Source organism: Hypanus sabinus, chromosome 7 (genome assembly GCF_030144855.1).
Source record: "Hypanus sabinus isolate sHypSab1 chromosome 7, sHypSab1.hap1, whole genome shotgun sequence".
Lineage (NCBI taxonomy): Eukaryota > Metazoa > Chordata > Chondrichthyes > Myliobatiformes > Dasyatidae > Hypanus > Hypanus sabinus.
In genome coordinates this window covers 74712407-74727575 of record NC_082712.1, presented here as the reverse complement: position 1 = coordinate 74727575, position 15169 = coordinate 74712407, and the positions used below count along the sequence as shown (strand labels likewise).

The window sequence follows — 15169 nt, the reverse complement described above, 5'->3', positions numbered from 1 at the left end:
ACTTCTTGATAAGCTGTTTGTATCTTCCTTGCATCTTACCTTGCCATCTATTTTTGTGTCATCCACGAATTTAGTAATTGTGTATTTGCTTCCATCCTCCAAGTCATTAATATACACTTGGCGGCTACTTTATTAGGTACACCTGTGCACATGCTCATTAATGCAAATATCTAATCAACCAATCAAATGGCAGCAATCAATGGATGCAGAGATGGTCAAGGCGTTCAGTTGTTTTTCAGACCGAACATCAGAATGGAGAAAGGTGAAGTGACTTTGACCATGGACTAATGGTTAGTGCCAGACGGGGTTGTTGGAGTGTCTCAGAAGCTGTTGATCTCCTGGGATTTTTATGCACAGCAGTTTTGAGAGGCTACAAACAATGCTGCGAGAAACAAGCATCCAGTGAGCAGCAGTTCTGTGGGCGAAGGTGCCTTGTTAATGTGAGGTCAGAGGAGAATGGCCAGACTGGTTCAACCTGATTCAAATAGCCACACGTTACAAGAGTGGTGTGCAAAAGAGCATTTCTGCATGTGCAACATGTCGAACCTTAAAGTGGATGGATGTCAGTGGCAGAAGACAGTGAACATACACTTAGCGGCCACTTTGTTAGGGACAGGAAGTACCTAATAAAGTGGCTGCTGAATGTATTGTAAACAGATTTATTTCCAGGAATGATTCCCAGAGAACTATCTTAGTTACTTCAAGAAACTCATTGTCCAGTTTCAGATTCCTTGCTAGTTTTCTCTTAATTTACTTTATCTTTCTCTTTCTCATTAGGTGTATTCTCCTTTGCTGGATTCTGAATTTAACCCAGTTATCAGAGTTTATTTGCTAACTTTTGTTTGTGTACTCTTTAGTCTTTCAAACTTAATACCCTATAGCTTCTTTGCTTAGCCATGGTTAATTCACCCCTCCCTTGGAAACTAGCCTTCTTACAAGGATATTTTTTTGCTGAGTATCATGAATTACCTCAAAAGTATGCAGTGCTTGCCTACTGTCATAGATTGTTACAGCAAAGAAGCAGACATTTCAGCCTTAATGCCTGTGCCACACAGGGTCTGTTTATACAAATCCCATTTTCCCTGTACAAGGTGCAGAGCCTGCTATATCATGGCTTTTCACGTTCTCATTTACATACTACTTAAATGTTGTGAGACCAGCTGTCTCCACCACCCACTTAGGCAGTGAGTTTCAGATTTCAGTTACCTTCTGAATGAAAAATTCCTTTCATAATACTCCTAAACCTTCAATCCCTACTGTTCCTGACCACTTCAACTGTTTGCTGTTTCTTGTGGTCAGGTGCAGAATAGTTGCTATACTGATTTGTTGATTCACTTCAACAGCTGAGGTGTTGAGTGCAATGCCTCTGTTGCATTTGACACTTGAAGTAATACACATTTATTAATTCTGAGGGACAACAAACAAATCTTGGAGGAGACAATGGGTTCTTGGAGAGACTGAATTCAGGAGCAGGAAGCAGGAGGTACATGAGCCAGTCCCCATCGGGAGCTCAAAGTTGAAGAGGATCAGGAACTTTTAAGTTCCTCGGTGTTATCATTTCAGAGGACCTGTTCTGGGCCCAGCACATAAGTCCAATTACAAAGAAAGCACAGCAGTGCCTGTACTATGTAAAGTTTGCAAAGATTTGGCATGACATCTATACCTTTGACTAACTTCGATAGATGAGTGGTGGAGAGTATATTGACTGGCTGCATCACAGCCTGGTACAGAAATGGTACAAATATGGAAATTCCTACAAAATGTAAAGCAAATGGCTCAGTCCATCACAGTAAAGCCCTCCACACCATTGAGCATATCTGCACGGAGCATTGTTGCAGAAAAACAGCATCTATCAATAGGGACCCACACCACCCAAGTCAGGCTTTCTTCTCACTGCTGCCATCAGAAAGGTGGTACAGGAGCCTCAGGACTCACACCACCAGATTCAGGAACAGTTATTACCCCTCAGCCATCAGGCTCCTGAACCACAAGGGATAACTTCACTCAACTTTACTTACGCCATCACTGAACTGTTCCCACAATATATAGACTCACTTTCAAAGACTCGTCATCTGGTGTTCTCAATATTTATTACTCATTTATTATTATTATGTTTTTATTTTTCCTCATCTCAAGCTGGCCAAGTACACTCATTTCTCAACTGCTGGGAACTTGTGGACTATTCTAGTAGTGTTTGGTATTGTGACTTTGAGATGATACCAATTCTTGACATTGCTATTGAGACAATGTATATCATGTTCATGTTCCATAGTCTTTCAATTTCATCTTTTAATTCAGTATATTTCTGGTATTTTTCACTTATTGATTTCTGTATGTTGTGTGTGTTTGGAATGCCTATATCTATTAAGTAAGTTGTATTTGCTTGTTTATCCTGTATTATTATACCTGGACGGTTATTATGGATTGAGCTATCTGTAATAATGGATCAGTTGTAAAATAATTTGTGGGGCTCTGACTCTGGAACTGGAATAGTCTTGTATTTATAGTAAGGTGTGATTTCTTTTATAAGTTTGTATTCTGGTGAATGAAGTTTGCCACTTGATTGTGCCTGTGTAAATAAGCAGACTGAGTTAAACTGCGGCAGGATCCTAGTTTCTGGTTTCTCTAGGCATTTTCTGCATTTATCGTCTTGAATTTGTTGGTCTTTTATTATGTATTTTTGAAGGCCTTGGCATGTAGGATTAAGGAGAACCCCAAGGGCGTTCTATGCATATGTGAAGAATAGGAGGCTGAGGAGAACAAAGGTGGGACCGCTAAAGGATAAAGAGAGCAACATGTGCCTGGAAGCAGAGGAGGTTGGGGAGGTCCTAAATGAATACTTTGCTTCAGTATTTACAAGTGAAAAGGATCTTGATTAAGATAAGGTCAAAGTAGAGTGGGCCTGTGTGCTGGACAATGTGGAGATTAAGGAAGAAGTAGTGCTGGATCTTAAAAACATTAAGATTGATGAATCCCCAGGGCCGGATATGATACACCCCAGGTTGTTGTGGGAATTGAGAGAAGAGATCGCAGGAGCATTAGCTATGATCTTTGAATCCTCTTTGGCTACAGGGGAAGTGCCGGAAGACTGGAGAATGGCAAATGTAGTTCCCTTGTTTAAAAAAGGTAATAGGGAGAAACCTGGGAACAATAGACCGGTGAGTATTACATCAATGTTATGCAAACTACTGGAAAGGATTCTTAACGATAGGATCTACGAGGATTTGGAGAAGTACAGTCTACTCATGGATAGTCAACATGGCTTTGTGAAGGGAAGATTGTGCCTCACGAGCCTGATTGAGTTTTTTTGAAGAGGTAACAAAAGAAATTGATGGAGGGTAGGGCAGTGGATGTGATCTACATGGACTTTAGCAAAGCATTTGGCAAGGTCTGTCATGAGAGACTCATCCAGAAAGTCATGAGGCATGGGATAAGTGGAACCTTGGCTGTTTGGATAAAAAATTGGCTTAAAGGAAGAAAGCAGAGGGTAGTTGTGTAAGAAAAGTATTCTGCCTAGAGGTCGGTGACTAGTGGAGTGCCGCAGGGATCTGTCTTGGGACCCTTGCTGATTGTGATTTTTATAAATGACCTGGATGTAGAGGCGGAACGATGGGTGAGTAAGTTTGAGGATGACACGAAGATTGGAGGAGTTGTGGATGGAGCTATAGGTTGTCGAAGGTTACAAGAGGATATAGACAGGCTGCAGAGTTGGGCAGAAAAATGGCAGATGGAGTTCAATACGGACAAGTGTGAGGTGATACATTTTGGAAGGACAAACCAGAAGACTGAGTGCAGGATTAATGGTCAATTACTTAAGAGTGTGAATGAACAAAGGGACCTTGGGGTTCAAATCCATACATCGCTCAAGGTCGCTGCGCAGGTTGATAGGATAGTTAAAAAGGCCTATGGGATGCTAGGCTTCATAAATAGGGGGATTGAGTTCAAGAGTAGAGAGGTCATGTTGCAACACTACAAATCTCTGGTGAGACCGCACTTAGAGTGTTGTGTTCAATTCTGGTCACTTCATTATAGGAAGGATGTGGAAGCTATGGAGAGGGTGCAGAGGAGATTTACCAGGATGTTGCCTGGTTTGGAGAACAAGTCATATGAAGCAAGGTTAGCAGAGCTGGGACTTTTCTCTTTGGAGCGTAGAAGAATGAGCGGGGACTTGATAGAGGTTTACAAGATTATGAGAGGCATAGATAGGATGGATAGTCAGTACTTGTTTCCCAGGGCACCAATAGCAAACACCAGAGGGCATATGTACAAAACTAAAGGAGGGAAGTTTAGGGGAGACATCAGGGGTAAGTTTTTTACACAGAGGGTTGTGAGTGCCTGGAATGACTTGCCAGGGATGGTGCTGGAGGCTAAAACATTGGGGTATTTAAGAGCCTCTTGGACAGACACATGAATGAAAGAAAAATGGAGGGTTATGGGGTAGTGTGGGTTTAGTACTTTTTTTAAGGACTATATGGGCGGCACAACATGGAGGGTTGAAGGGCCTGTACTGTGCTGTAGTGTTCTATGGGTCTATGAAAGTCATGATTTTCCATTAGATAATTTATTCAACGGTAATAATGTCTTCATTTTTCTGGGTTGTGATTTCATTTAAATTTAGTCGTGAATACTTATCAGAGTTGCATATTCTCGTGTGGAGTGCTGAATCCTGTTTTTGTTGATGAAAGTATATCCTTAGATATATTTTATCTGACTGTGTGCAAATTCTTTGTCTGTTATTCCCCTTCTTCCTTTTGTCCTAGGTAATGTTAATCTAAGTGCATTTGAATGTACATAGTGTTTACTAAAATTTGTCATTTCAGTTCTTATTTCTATCTGTAAATTTTCCAGATCAGTTTTGGATCAAGAATACGTTAATATGGGTATAGCAAAAGTGTTTATTGCCTTTGTTATATTTTTACTGTAGAACTCAGTTTGCTAGATTTTCTTAAGCCATGAAGCTAGGTTCTGTCAGAAGTTTTCCCTTTATTGCACTATGATCTATTTTCTATGCTAGCTGGTATCTCTGATATTTATATGTTTCCAATTCATCCATTGGTTGTATTGTGTACAGTATCTTTGTTTAGTATTCTACTAGCTCTATTGCACTTTATGTTTAATGTTCTGTATTTACCTAGTCCAAAGTTCATGTTTACAGCTTTTGAAAATGGTTCTACTATTTGAATAAATTGCTTTAGCTTTACTCATAAAGGAGTGTATAATTTCAAATCATCTATGTATAGAAGTGTGTGTCAAGATATAAACCATTTGGTTGTCTCTGATCTGATACCCTAATTTCGTCTGACTCAGTAAATTAGAGAACGGGTTTAAAGCTAGCCAAAGCCATAGAGAGCTTCAAAAGTCACCCTGGCAAATGCCTTGATTTATTTGGATAATGGTATTTGTTCTTTTTTGTTTGATAATTGATAACTATAATACACCAATGCTTGATCAGATTATTATTTCTTTATTTTTGTATTTGCACAATTTAGTGTCTATTGCACACTGGTTGTCTGCTCTGTTGGTGGGGTCTTTCATTGATTCTATTATGGTTAATGGATTTATTGAGCATGCCCACAAGAAAATGAATCTCAGGGTTTTATATGGTGACATATATGTACTTTGATAATAAACTTAGCATTTTTGAACTTTGAGGCTAGTTTTAAGGGCTGTTTCAGATTTGTAATATTAGACTACTGCCATTGATCTACTACCATGTGGGAAGAGTTATCTCCACAGTTCATTGCCTGGCGAATGTGCTAAGATCTAGAGATCTAAAGGTTGATCAGCTGCTGGTCTGTTACCAGTTCAGTAACATTATCAGATCAATGTCACAATACCTGGAAATGTTTTAATATTATCATATTTCGTTATGGGAAGCAATCCTGATGTGTGCAAAAGTGAAATCAGATTTTCTGTTCTCTCCTTTGCTTGTTTTTTGAATGACTTCTAAGCCTCCCCACACAATTCCCATTTTGGAATTTGATAATTGTTGCTTACTTGTTTAATTTATTTTGGAATACCAAAGACTACTGCAGTCCTCAAAGGGACTGATTGAATATATGCACATGGCACTCTTTGTGTATTAACAGTGGATTACAACTAAGCTGCCAAGTGTGTGCTTTTCTGTTGTGTTAACCTGTAAATGCTGCAGAGCTCTGTAATAATGGACTTTGAAGATAATTGATAGCAACGTAGTTTTGGTTGTCAGATACTTAAAAACAGTTCTGTCGGGTTGTAGCGAAAGGTACTTTTTCTGGCATTTCAATGAAGAAACCTTAAGTTTTCAATGCTTCAATTATAAAATAAAACTGTTTTCCACTACTTTGCATGTGGCTAATAATTATCATCTTCTGAGTCAGCACCCTGTGGTTGAATATATCTTGCTTTCATTATAGATGTGTGAGTTTTTAGGTCTCTGAGATAAGTGAGGAGTCTGCTTCCAACTGAAGTCGAGGACTGCAGAATTCGAATCACATGACTCTGACCTCTAAAGGAAATTGAGACATGAACTCCATAAAGTTATCAGAGATGTCAAAAGACAATACCAGTCCACAATTGAGTCCCAAACCAGCCTTCAATTATGGCATGACTTTCCTTGCTATAACAGGCTGCAAAATGAAGTGGACCTCAACCCCCTGCAACTTGCCTACCATTAAAATGGGTCTATGGTAGACACCATTTCCCTGGTCTTACACACTTCTCTGGAGCATTTGGATAATAAAGACAGCTACTGTCTATTGATTATTCCCCACCTTCAATACTATAATTCCTATCAAACACACCACCAAAATCAATCTCCATCCACAATTTGTTCCAGACTGCAATCAGTCAGAACAGACAGCAACCCCTGTGCTACAATTATTCGAAACATTGTTGCTCCATAAGGTTCTGGCTCAGCCTCCTCATCCCTGCACACCAAAGACTACGTGGTCATATTCTGCTCCAACTCCATATAGAAATTTGTAAATTATACCACTGCAGTGAGCCAAATCTCTAACAGCAATAAATTAGAGTAGGAGGAGGATTGACGGAGTGCGGTGGCACAGTGTCATGACAATAATGTTTCCCTCAGTGTTAGCAAAACTAAAAGAGCTGATCATTGACAAAAGGTGGGGGTAGTGCAGATGCTACTGTCTGCATAAATGGTGCTGAGGTCGATGGGTTGTGACCAAGTTCCTAGGAATGAGCATCATCAATAGCCTGTCCGGTCCAACTATGTTAAAATCACAGCCAAGGAGGCTCACCATTGCCTCTACTTCCTTAAGAAGCTAAAGAAATTTGGCATGTTCCCTTTGATCGTCACTAATTTTTATCAATTGCACCATTGAAATAATCCTTTTTGGATGCATAATGCCTGGAATGGCAACTACTCTGCACATGACCACAAGAAACTGCAGAGTTGTGGACACAGCTCAGCACATCACAGAAACTGACCTTCCTTCCAGGAATTATGACTATACTTCTTGTTGCCTCAGGAAACTATCCAGCATGAACAAAGACCCCGTCCACTCTAGACAGTCTGTCTTCTCCCTCTTACCTTGGAGAGAAGATTAAAAAAAAGCCTTAAAAATATGCTCCAGCAGACAAAAGGAGATCTTTTACCCAACTGTTATAAAACTATTGAATGTTCCCTTATCACAATAAGATGGAGCCTTGATCTGACAATCTACCTCATTCTGTTATTGTTCACTGTACCTTGGTACATGTGACAATAATTAACCAAATGCTTTTAGGTAGTTTGAGAAATGGAATCCTCTTTTTGCAATTTATGTCTGTTTTGTGTATGGTTCAGGTAAGAAATTTGAGATTCTCCATGTCATTCAGATTGTTTCGTCTCTATTTTGAGTAGCCACAGGTCAATGATTTCACGAGCCAGTGGGGATGTTGCACCTTTTCAAGCGAGCTTTGAGAAAATCTTTGAACTGTTTCTTTGGGTATCTATGTTCATAATGGAGTATAATTACGAAACATTGTTTTAGCAGTCTGATGCCAGAGTTATGGATGATGTGACTTGTCCAATTGGGCGAACTGAGTGTACTAATTACACTCAGTTACACTAATGGTGGGGGTATTGGTCTGGAAAAGGATACTGAGGTTGTTTTAGTTATTCTGGTGAATTTTGGGATTTTTTGGGAGAAAGCTGATGGTGTGTCTCTCGTGCTTTAAGTTGCCTACTGTAAGTAACTCATGGCTCTGAAAAGTTTTAGAGGCACTGGTCACACCAAGACATTGGACCATAAGCTTTAAAGGTATAGAAAGAAGCAACACAGAGACCTATCAGCCCACTGAATCTACATTTACCAGGCATACATTTTTACCCTAATTCTGTCCAACTCCATTGTATTTTCTCCACATTTCCATCAACTCCTCCTCAGGTTTTAGCATTCACCTACATACAAGAAGCAGTTTACAATCATCATTAGAATTTAGAATTTATTTAAATCTTACATCCATGCCACAACATGAGGAAGTAAATATATTTGCATTATAACTCTGTACTGTCATGTGAATTTAGAAGTCTAATGGCTTGTAGAAAGAAGTTGTCCTGTAGCCTGTTGGTCCTGGCTTTAATGCTGCGGTAGCATTTGTCGGACAGAAGTAGCTGAAAAGTTCATGGTTGGGGTGACTGGTGTCCCTGATGATCTTCCAGGCCTTCTTTCTGCACCTGCTGCTCTAAATGTCCTCAATGGAGTTCACACCTACAGGTGCGCTGGGCTGTCTGTACCACTCTGCAGTGCCTAGCGATCAAGGTTGGTGCAGTTCCCATACCACCAGTCAGTATGGTGCTCCTATAGAAGGTCTTGAAGATTTGGGGGCCCATGCTGAACTTCTTCATTCACTTGAGGTGGAATAGATGCTGTAGTGCTCTTTCTTGCCACATTCCGGTGTATACAGTTCAGGTGATGATATACCATACTTAATTGCTGTTCCATTGATGTTAATTGGGCCGAGCCTGTCCCTGTTCCTCCTGTAATCCACAATTAGCTCTTTTGTTTTTCGGACATTGAGGGAGAGGTTGTTATCCTGGCATCACTGTGTCAGGCTGTCAACATCTCCTTTGTAGGCTGTCTCATTACCATTAGAAGTAAGGCCAATCAAAATTGTGTCATCTACGAATTTGATCAACAGATTGGAGCTGTGTGTGGCAGTACGGTCGTAGGTGTAAAGGGAGTTGAGAAGGGGACTCGGGACACAACCCTGTGTTGAGCGTCATAGGCGCAGAGGTGAGGGAGCCCATCCTTACTACCCTTTGGCGATCTGATGGGAAATCTAGGATCCAGCTGCACAACCTACCAACTTCCGTGTATTTGGAACATGGCAGGATATCAGAGCACCTGGAGGAAATCCACAGAGTCACAGTGCAAACAGGCATCCTCTACACAGATAGTGCCAGAATTCAGTATTGAACCTGGGTTGCTGGGCTAGTGAGGCAACCACTTGACTTTGTGCTGGATTTTAGGTATTCTCAGGTAATGAAAGACTGCATTGAAAATATACTGAATTGTCCATATTTGCTGAGAGATGGCTCCCAAGGTTCAGCTTTGCACTTCGTGGCCAGGAGAGGAAAGGAACTTGATCCAATCGTGTGTGATTAATAGGCACTGGTAGAATCATGTATTAGTTTCTGGAATAGTAATGAGTAGTTGTGGACTGATGGTGGGGATTAAGGTCTGGAGGGCAGGTGAGACAGTTCAATGCATCTGATGTACAAGTTGGCATTCTCAGTGATGATGAGTGACTGAAGAAGCTGAAATCCTGGTTACAATTGCTAGACTGAATGATTGGAGCTGCAATAAATATTGCAATAGACTAATTCATGTTGGAATTCCAGCCTTTAAAATAGGAATTGGACGGTGAGACTGTTCAGTAAATTTCATGCACTGTACGTTTATCTAAAAACTTGTTCAGAGTTTGCCTGAGGCAGTTTTCATAAAGTCATCTATGGCTAATCAGTGATTTATGTTAGCTTGTAATAACTCAAAGTATTAATTTATTCATTTAGGTAAAACTTCTAATGTGAAAGATTAAATATTTTCTTCATCAACAAACATTTAGTGTTTTTACTCTACCAGAAGAAGAAATATTTTGTTTAACAGGTCTCCTTTGTTTAGTGAACATTCCCTGAATGAATATTTGTGATAATGAAGAGTTTTATTTAATTCAGTTTGTGAATTAATGGTTTTATTTGTAAAGGCTGAGGGAGATCATTGCTCAATCACAGGTACATGAAACCAATAACATTTAACAGTTTTTTTAAAACAGGAAATAAAGAAGCTGTTTAAGTTGGGCAGGAGGGTCCTCTTGAGTATTTGTGCTCTTTCAAACAATAACAGTCTGAAAATTGGTTTTGTAGATAGTAAGAAAGGTTGGTAAGGCTACAATTGGATCTAGACCAGATGGAAAGTTGGGCAGAAGGTTGGCAAATGGAATTTAATCTTGATAAGTGTGTGGTACAATTTTTTTGAGATGTCATATTAGGGTAGGACATTTACAGTAGATGCCACACTATAGGACGAATAATGTGATTCCACAGGAAAGAGTGCATAGGGTCTCACCAAAATGTTTCCTAGATTTGAGTACTTCAGTTCGGTGGAAACACTGAACAGTCTGAGCTTGTTTTCAGTGGAACCTGAGTGTTGACCTGGAAGAAGCATTGATGGATAAAAGCAGCATGCACAAAGTGCTGGTGGAACTCAGCAGGTCTAACACTATCTATGGAAATGACTAAACAGTCGATGTTTCAGGCTCAAACCCTTTTCCAGGACTTGAAGGGGGTGGGGGGGAGAGGAAGAAGCCAGAATGTGGGGGGAGGGAAAGAGGATAGCTAGAAGGTCCTATGGGAAGCCAGGTGAGTGGAAAAGGTGTAAAGGGCTAAAGAAGAAGGAATCTGATGGGGGAGACGAGTGGAGCATGGGAGAAAGGGAAGGAGATGTGATATTCCAGTGAGGAAAAGAGGTAAGAGATCAGAATGGGGAATTGAAGAAAAGAGAAGGGGGAGGGAAAAAATTACCAGTAGAAGAAATTGCCATTAGTTTGGAGGCTAACTAGAAAGATTATGAGGCATTGCTCTTCCACAGTGAGACTGGTCTCATTGTGGCAAAAGGGAGGCCACAAAACAACATGTCAGAACGGGAATGCGGATAGGAATGAAATTTTTGGCCACCAGGAAATAACGCTTTTGGTGCTTGGAGCATAGGTGTTTGACATTGTGGTCTCCCAATTTATGTTGTGTCTCACCAATGTAGCGGAGGCTGCATCGCGAACACAATACAATAGATGAGCTCAACAAATCCACAAGTGAAGTGTTGCCTCATTTGGAAAGATTGTAAAGGGCCCTGAATGGAGGTAATGGAGGAGGTGAATGGGCAGGTGTAGCATTGTTTGAGGGATATATGTCAGGTGGGGGATTAGTGGGGAGGCATGAATTGTTAAGGGATTCATGGAGGGAACTCGCTGTGCAAAATACAGAGAGTGAGGGGAGGGAAGGTAATGATGTGTTTGGTGGTCGGATCCCATTGAAGTTGTGGAGAATGATGTGTTGGATGAAGAGACTCATGGGGTGGTATGGGAGGATGTGGAATTCTATCCCTGTTAAGCTGCAGGAAGATGGAGTTTGTGTGGAGGTCAGGGAAATGGAGGAGATGTGATTGAGGACAGCATCAGTAGTGGAGGAAAGGAAACCCTGTTCTCTGATGTCCTGGAAAGGAAAGCCACATCCTCGGAACAGACGTGGAAGAGACGAAGGAACTGAGAAAAGGCAATATCATTTTTACAGGAAACAGTGGGAAGAGTTATAGTCAAGATAGCCATGGGTATTGGTAGGTTTATAAAAGATATTGGTAGGCAGTTCATCTCCACAGACTAAGACAGATCATGAAAGGGGATAGGGGTGTCAGAAATATATCAAGTGAACCTAAGGGCAGGATGAACTTAGATGCAAAGTTGATGAAATTAATTAGCTCAACATGGGTGCAAAAGGTTGTCAAAATCTTTTTCCCATGGTTGGGGCAACAAATGTGAAAGAGTAAGCTTAAGTTGAGAGGAAGGTGTTTTAAAGGGGATTTGAGAGGTAAGTTTTTACGGCGATGACAGTTGATATCTGGAATATGCTGCCAGAGGGGGCCGTAGAATCTGATATAATTACTATCTTCAGGAGGCATTTAAATGGACATTTAGTGACAAGTCACAGAAGGATATGGGGCTTCTGCAGGCAAACAGGATGATTGCAGATGGGCAAGAAGGTTGGCAATGATAAGGTGGACTGAAAGCCCCTTTTTTGTGTTAAAGGATTCTGACTGACTCCAATGTGTTTTGGATAAATAGCTTCAGATTGTCAAAACAAGCGAGTTTTACATTACTACATTCTTAATAGCTGGAGAATGACTAGTGTTTCGAAGAAAAGTTAAGGGCTTACTGTACCTCCCACTGTATGAATTTTACGATAACCAAGGGTTCTTTAGAACGTACCAGCTTAATTTACGTGGGATAAACCTATATGTGGATGTATGGTTTCTGATAGTCAGCATTGCTCATGGATTTTTCTTTGCACACAGAGAATAGAAGGGAAAATAGCATGTGCATATAAAATTAGCACATAAACTTTATGTTGATTAATTGCTATATGCAGTCAACCAAAAGCAAACTTGCATTGCATTCATTTGTGTTGTACATTAATTGCCAGTTATTTTTGCCCCTCCTTTAACATTATCATGTCCTTTTGTAATTACAAAGTCCTCTTCAGTATTGACTTGCCATTTTATCAATTCAGTACCATTTTCAAATTTAGAAATTCTATTGTTTTATTCCAAAACCCGCTAGTTTATTTAGTCCTTTTTGTTTGGAGCTCCTTCCTTCAGTTGAAAGCATTTCAAAAGGCAGTGAAGTTGAGGGTTGTGGGGGTAGAAAATTCATTTTCCCACTTGTTTGCTATAATCCTATCATATCCAAATCTGCTCCCTCATAGAGCAATTAGACCAGCCTGTATCTCCTATTTGTAATGAGGCTCTGGATTTCAATGTCTTCAACCCATGAGCCTTCCCTGATGGGAGATCATTATTCTGGAAGAAACAATGTAAATGTAAATGAATACACTCATTAGTGATTTGCAGGAAGTCTTTAGTGGTAACATTGTTATAATTCAGTTTGTTATTCCTTTGGTATTCTATATCAAGTTTTTATAATTCATTATTAGTATTCTCCATTTCTTTACTGGAACTAAAATGTTTTATGTCTCATTAAGTATGTCTTTTTAAAAGGAATGCAGGAATAAAGACCAGGGGAGGTGGGGGCAGGGTGTATACATAAATCTTTGAGGGTGATAGGACAAGTTAAAAAGACCTGCTTTTAAAAATAAACATCTGGGAGTCTTAGCTTTACCAATAGAGAAATAGAATATAAAAGCAGGAAGTTTTGCTAAAACTCCATAAAACACTTATTTAGCCTCAGCTAGAATAATGTATTCTGTTCCAGGGACTGTAGTTTCAAGAGTGTGAGTGCAAAGATGATTTATTGGGAATGTGAGATGCTAGTTCTGTGGAGAGACTGGAGCTGTTGTGATTGTTTTCCTTAGAGCCAAAAGGTTGAGGGAAAATTTGATTGTAAAAAAAATTAATATTTGCTCATTTGCAGCTACATTTGGTTTGTGTGTAAAGGGTTTCCCGTCTACACCTAAAACATTTCACTTCATGATAAACTCACTGGCAAAGCATCACCCAACAGTTTAAAGAATCCTTTTGCTCCTTAATTTTTGAAGTGAATTCCTCCACTCTATTGGATTGCTTTAATCAATTTGGGTGTTGAAGACTTGCAACAATACTTAAAATTTTGTTAATTTCAGAAAGTACTTAGAGTAAAGATGAGACTTTGATTTTGTAGCAATTGTGTGCATGATCTCAAATGGTGGTGGAAGTAAATTTAAGAATGATTTTCAAAATATTACTCAAAGATGAAGAAAATGGGGAAAGAAGGGGTGAGATTTATGGAAGTGAAATGAATTGAATGAAATTAATTCATTCAGTCATCTGTTACTGAACAGCTCCTCTGCTCTATGCTTTGTCTGATCGCATAGATTTGGCTTTTGCCACGGCATTTTCTTTTTTTCTGTAGAATCAGTCCGTGAAGCGCTCCAGGTCTCTTTCTCCGAAGAACTCTCGGCACAAACCTGAGGAAATTATGAGAACAAATAAAATGCAACAGAAGATAGAAAACCTTGAAAAGCTATTGAAGTTTAAGGTAATATCTGATGGCAGATTTGATTGCTGTCCTCTTATTTATTTAGTAAAGTTCCAATTACTATTTTTAAATAATAGTTGATGCAAATTCTATGGAATTCCCAGGTCTTTGTACAGTAGTTTTACTAGAGACTTGATTCTTTTAAAAGAAACCTTGACCAATCCATCTCCTTCCCATTTCTGACGAAGAGCCTTCAACCGGTATCATTAACTCTATATCTCTTCCATAAATACAGCTTTGCCTCCTGAGTGTTTCCAGCATTACTTGTTTCTATTCCAAAATGTTTTTCTTTTGCCTCATCTAACTTCCTTCACTTATCTTCCTCCACTTTACTTGACATATCAGTTGTGATTAACTTGCATGCATTTCCCTCTTATAGATGGCACAGAAAACATTTGTGTCACCTGACCATCCTTGGTCCCTACACTTTTCCTTTAGATAACTATTGCCCTACTACAGGGAAGACACTTTTTCAGTTTTGATTCAGAGTTATGTGTTTTGTTATGCATTTTTTGGTCTACCAAGTAATTAGAAAGTTATGCACCTTGAATGTAGTTGTTGTAAAAGTTTCAAAAGTAAAGAACTGAATATCTGGAAACTTGCACGTGTAATGCCCTAGTAAAGGTTTTGCTTCTAATGTAATGGTCTGTGGAAGTTTCCTTTGAATAGCATTTAACTGTATTTCTTATCTGATCAGTGGAAAAAGCAACACCACCAGTATTTCAACAAATACCATTGCCGCTGCTTAATTTAAAAGTGATCATGCAATGCCATTCACATTTATTGTATATTAGTGTGCTTTCATAATTTCATCTGTTGCAATCATTTGCCGGCATCCTGTCTTTTTAAATATATTTTAGAACTTGTAACTTCAGGGTTCACATCACTTTCATCTTTATTATGTATATGAATGGATTTGGAACAGGAGAAGGCCACT

The 15169-nt window shown here is 39.5% G+C and overlaps 1 protein-coding gene across 5 annotated transcripts in view; it reads left to right on the top strand.

Annotated features, from left to right (window-relative positions):
- Positions 1–15169, top strand: part of cntln (centlein, centrosomal protein) — a 515524-nt gene that overhangs the window by 197268 nt on the left and 303087 nt on the right. For all 5 annotated transcript variants that reach the window (XM_059974898.1, XM_059974895.1, XM_059974896.1 and 2 more), the window contains one exon: positions 14107–14232. In XM_059974898.1, coding sequence (XP_059830881.1) covers positions 14107–14232 — 126 coding nt within the window. The remainder of the gene's footprint in view (positions 1–14106; positions 14233–15169) is intronic.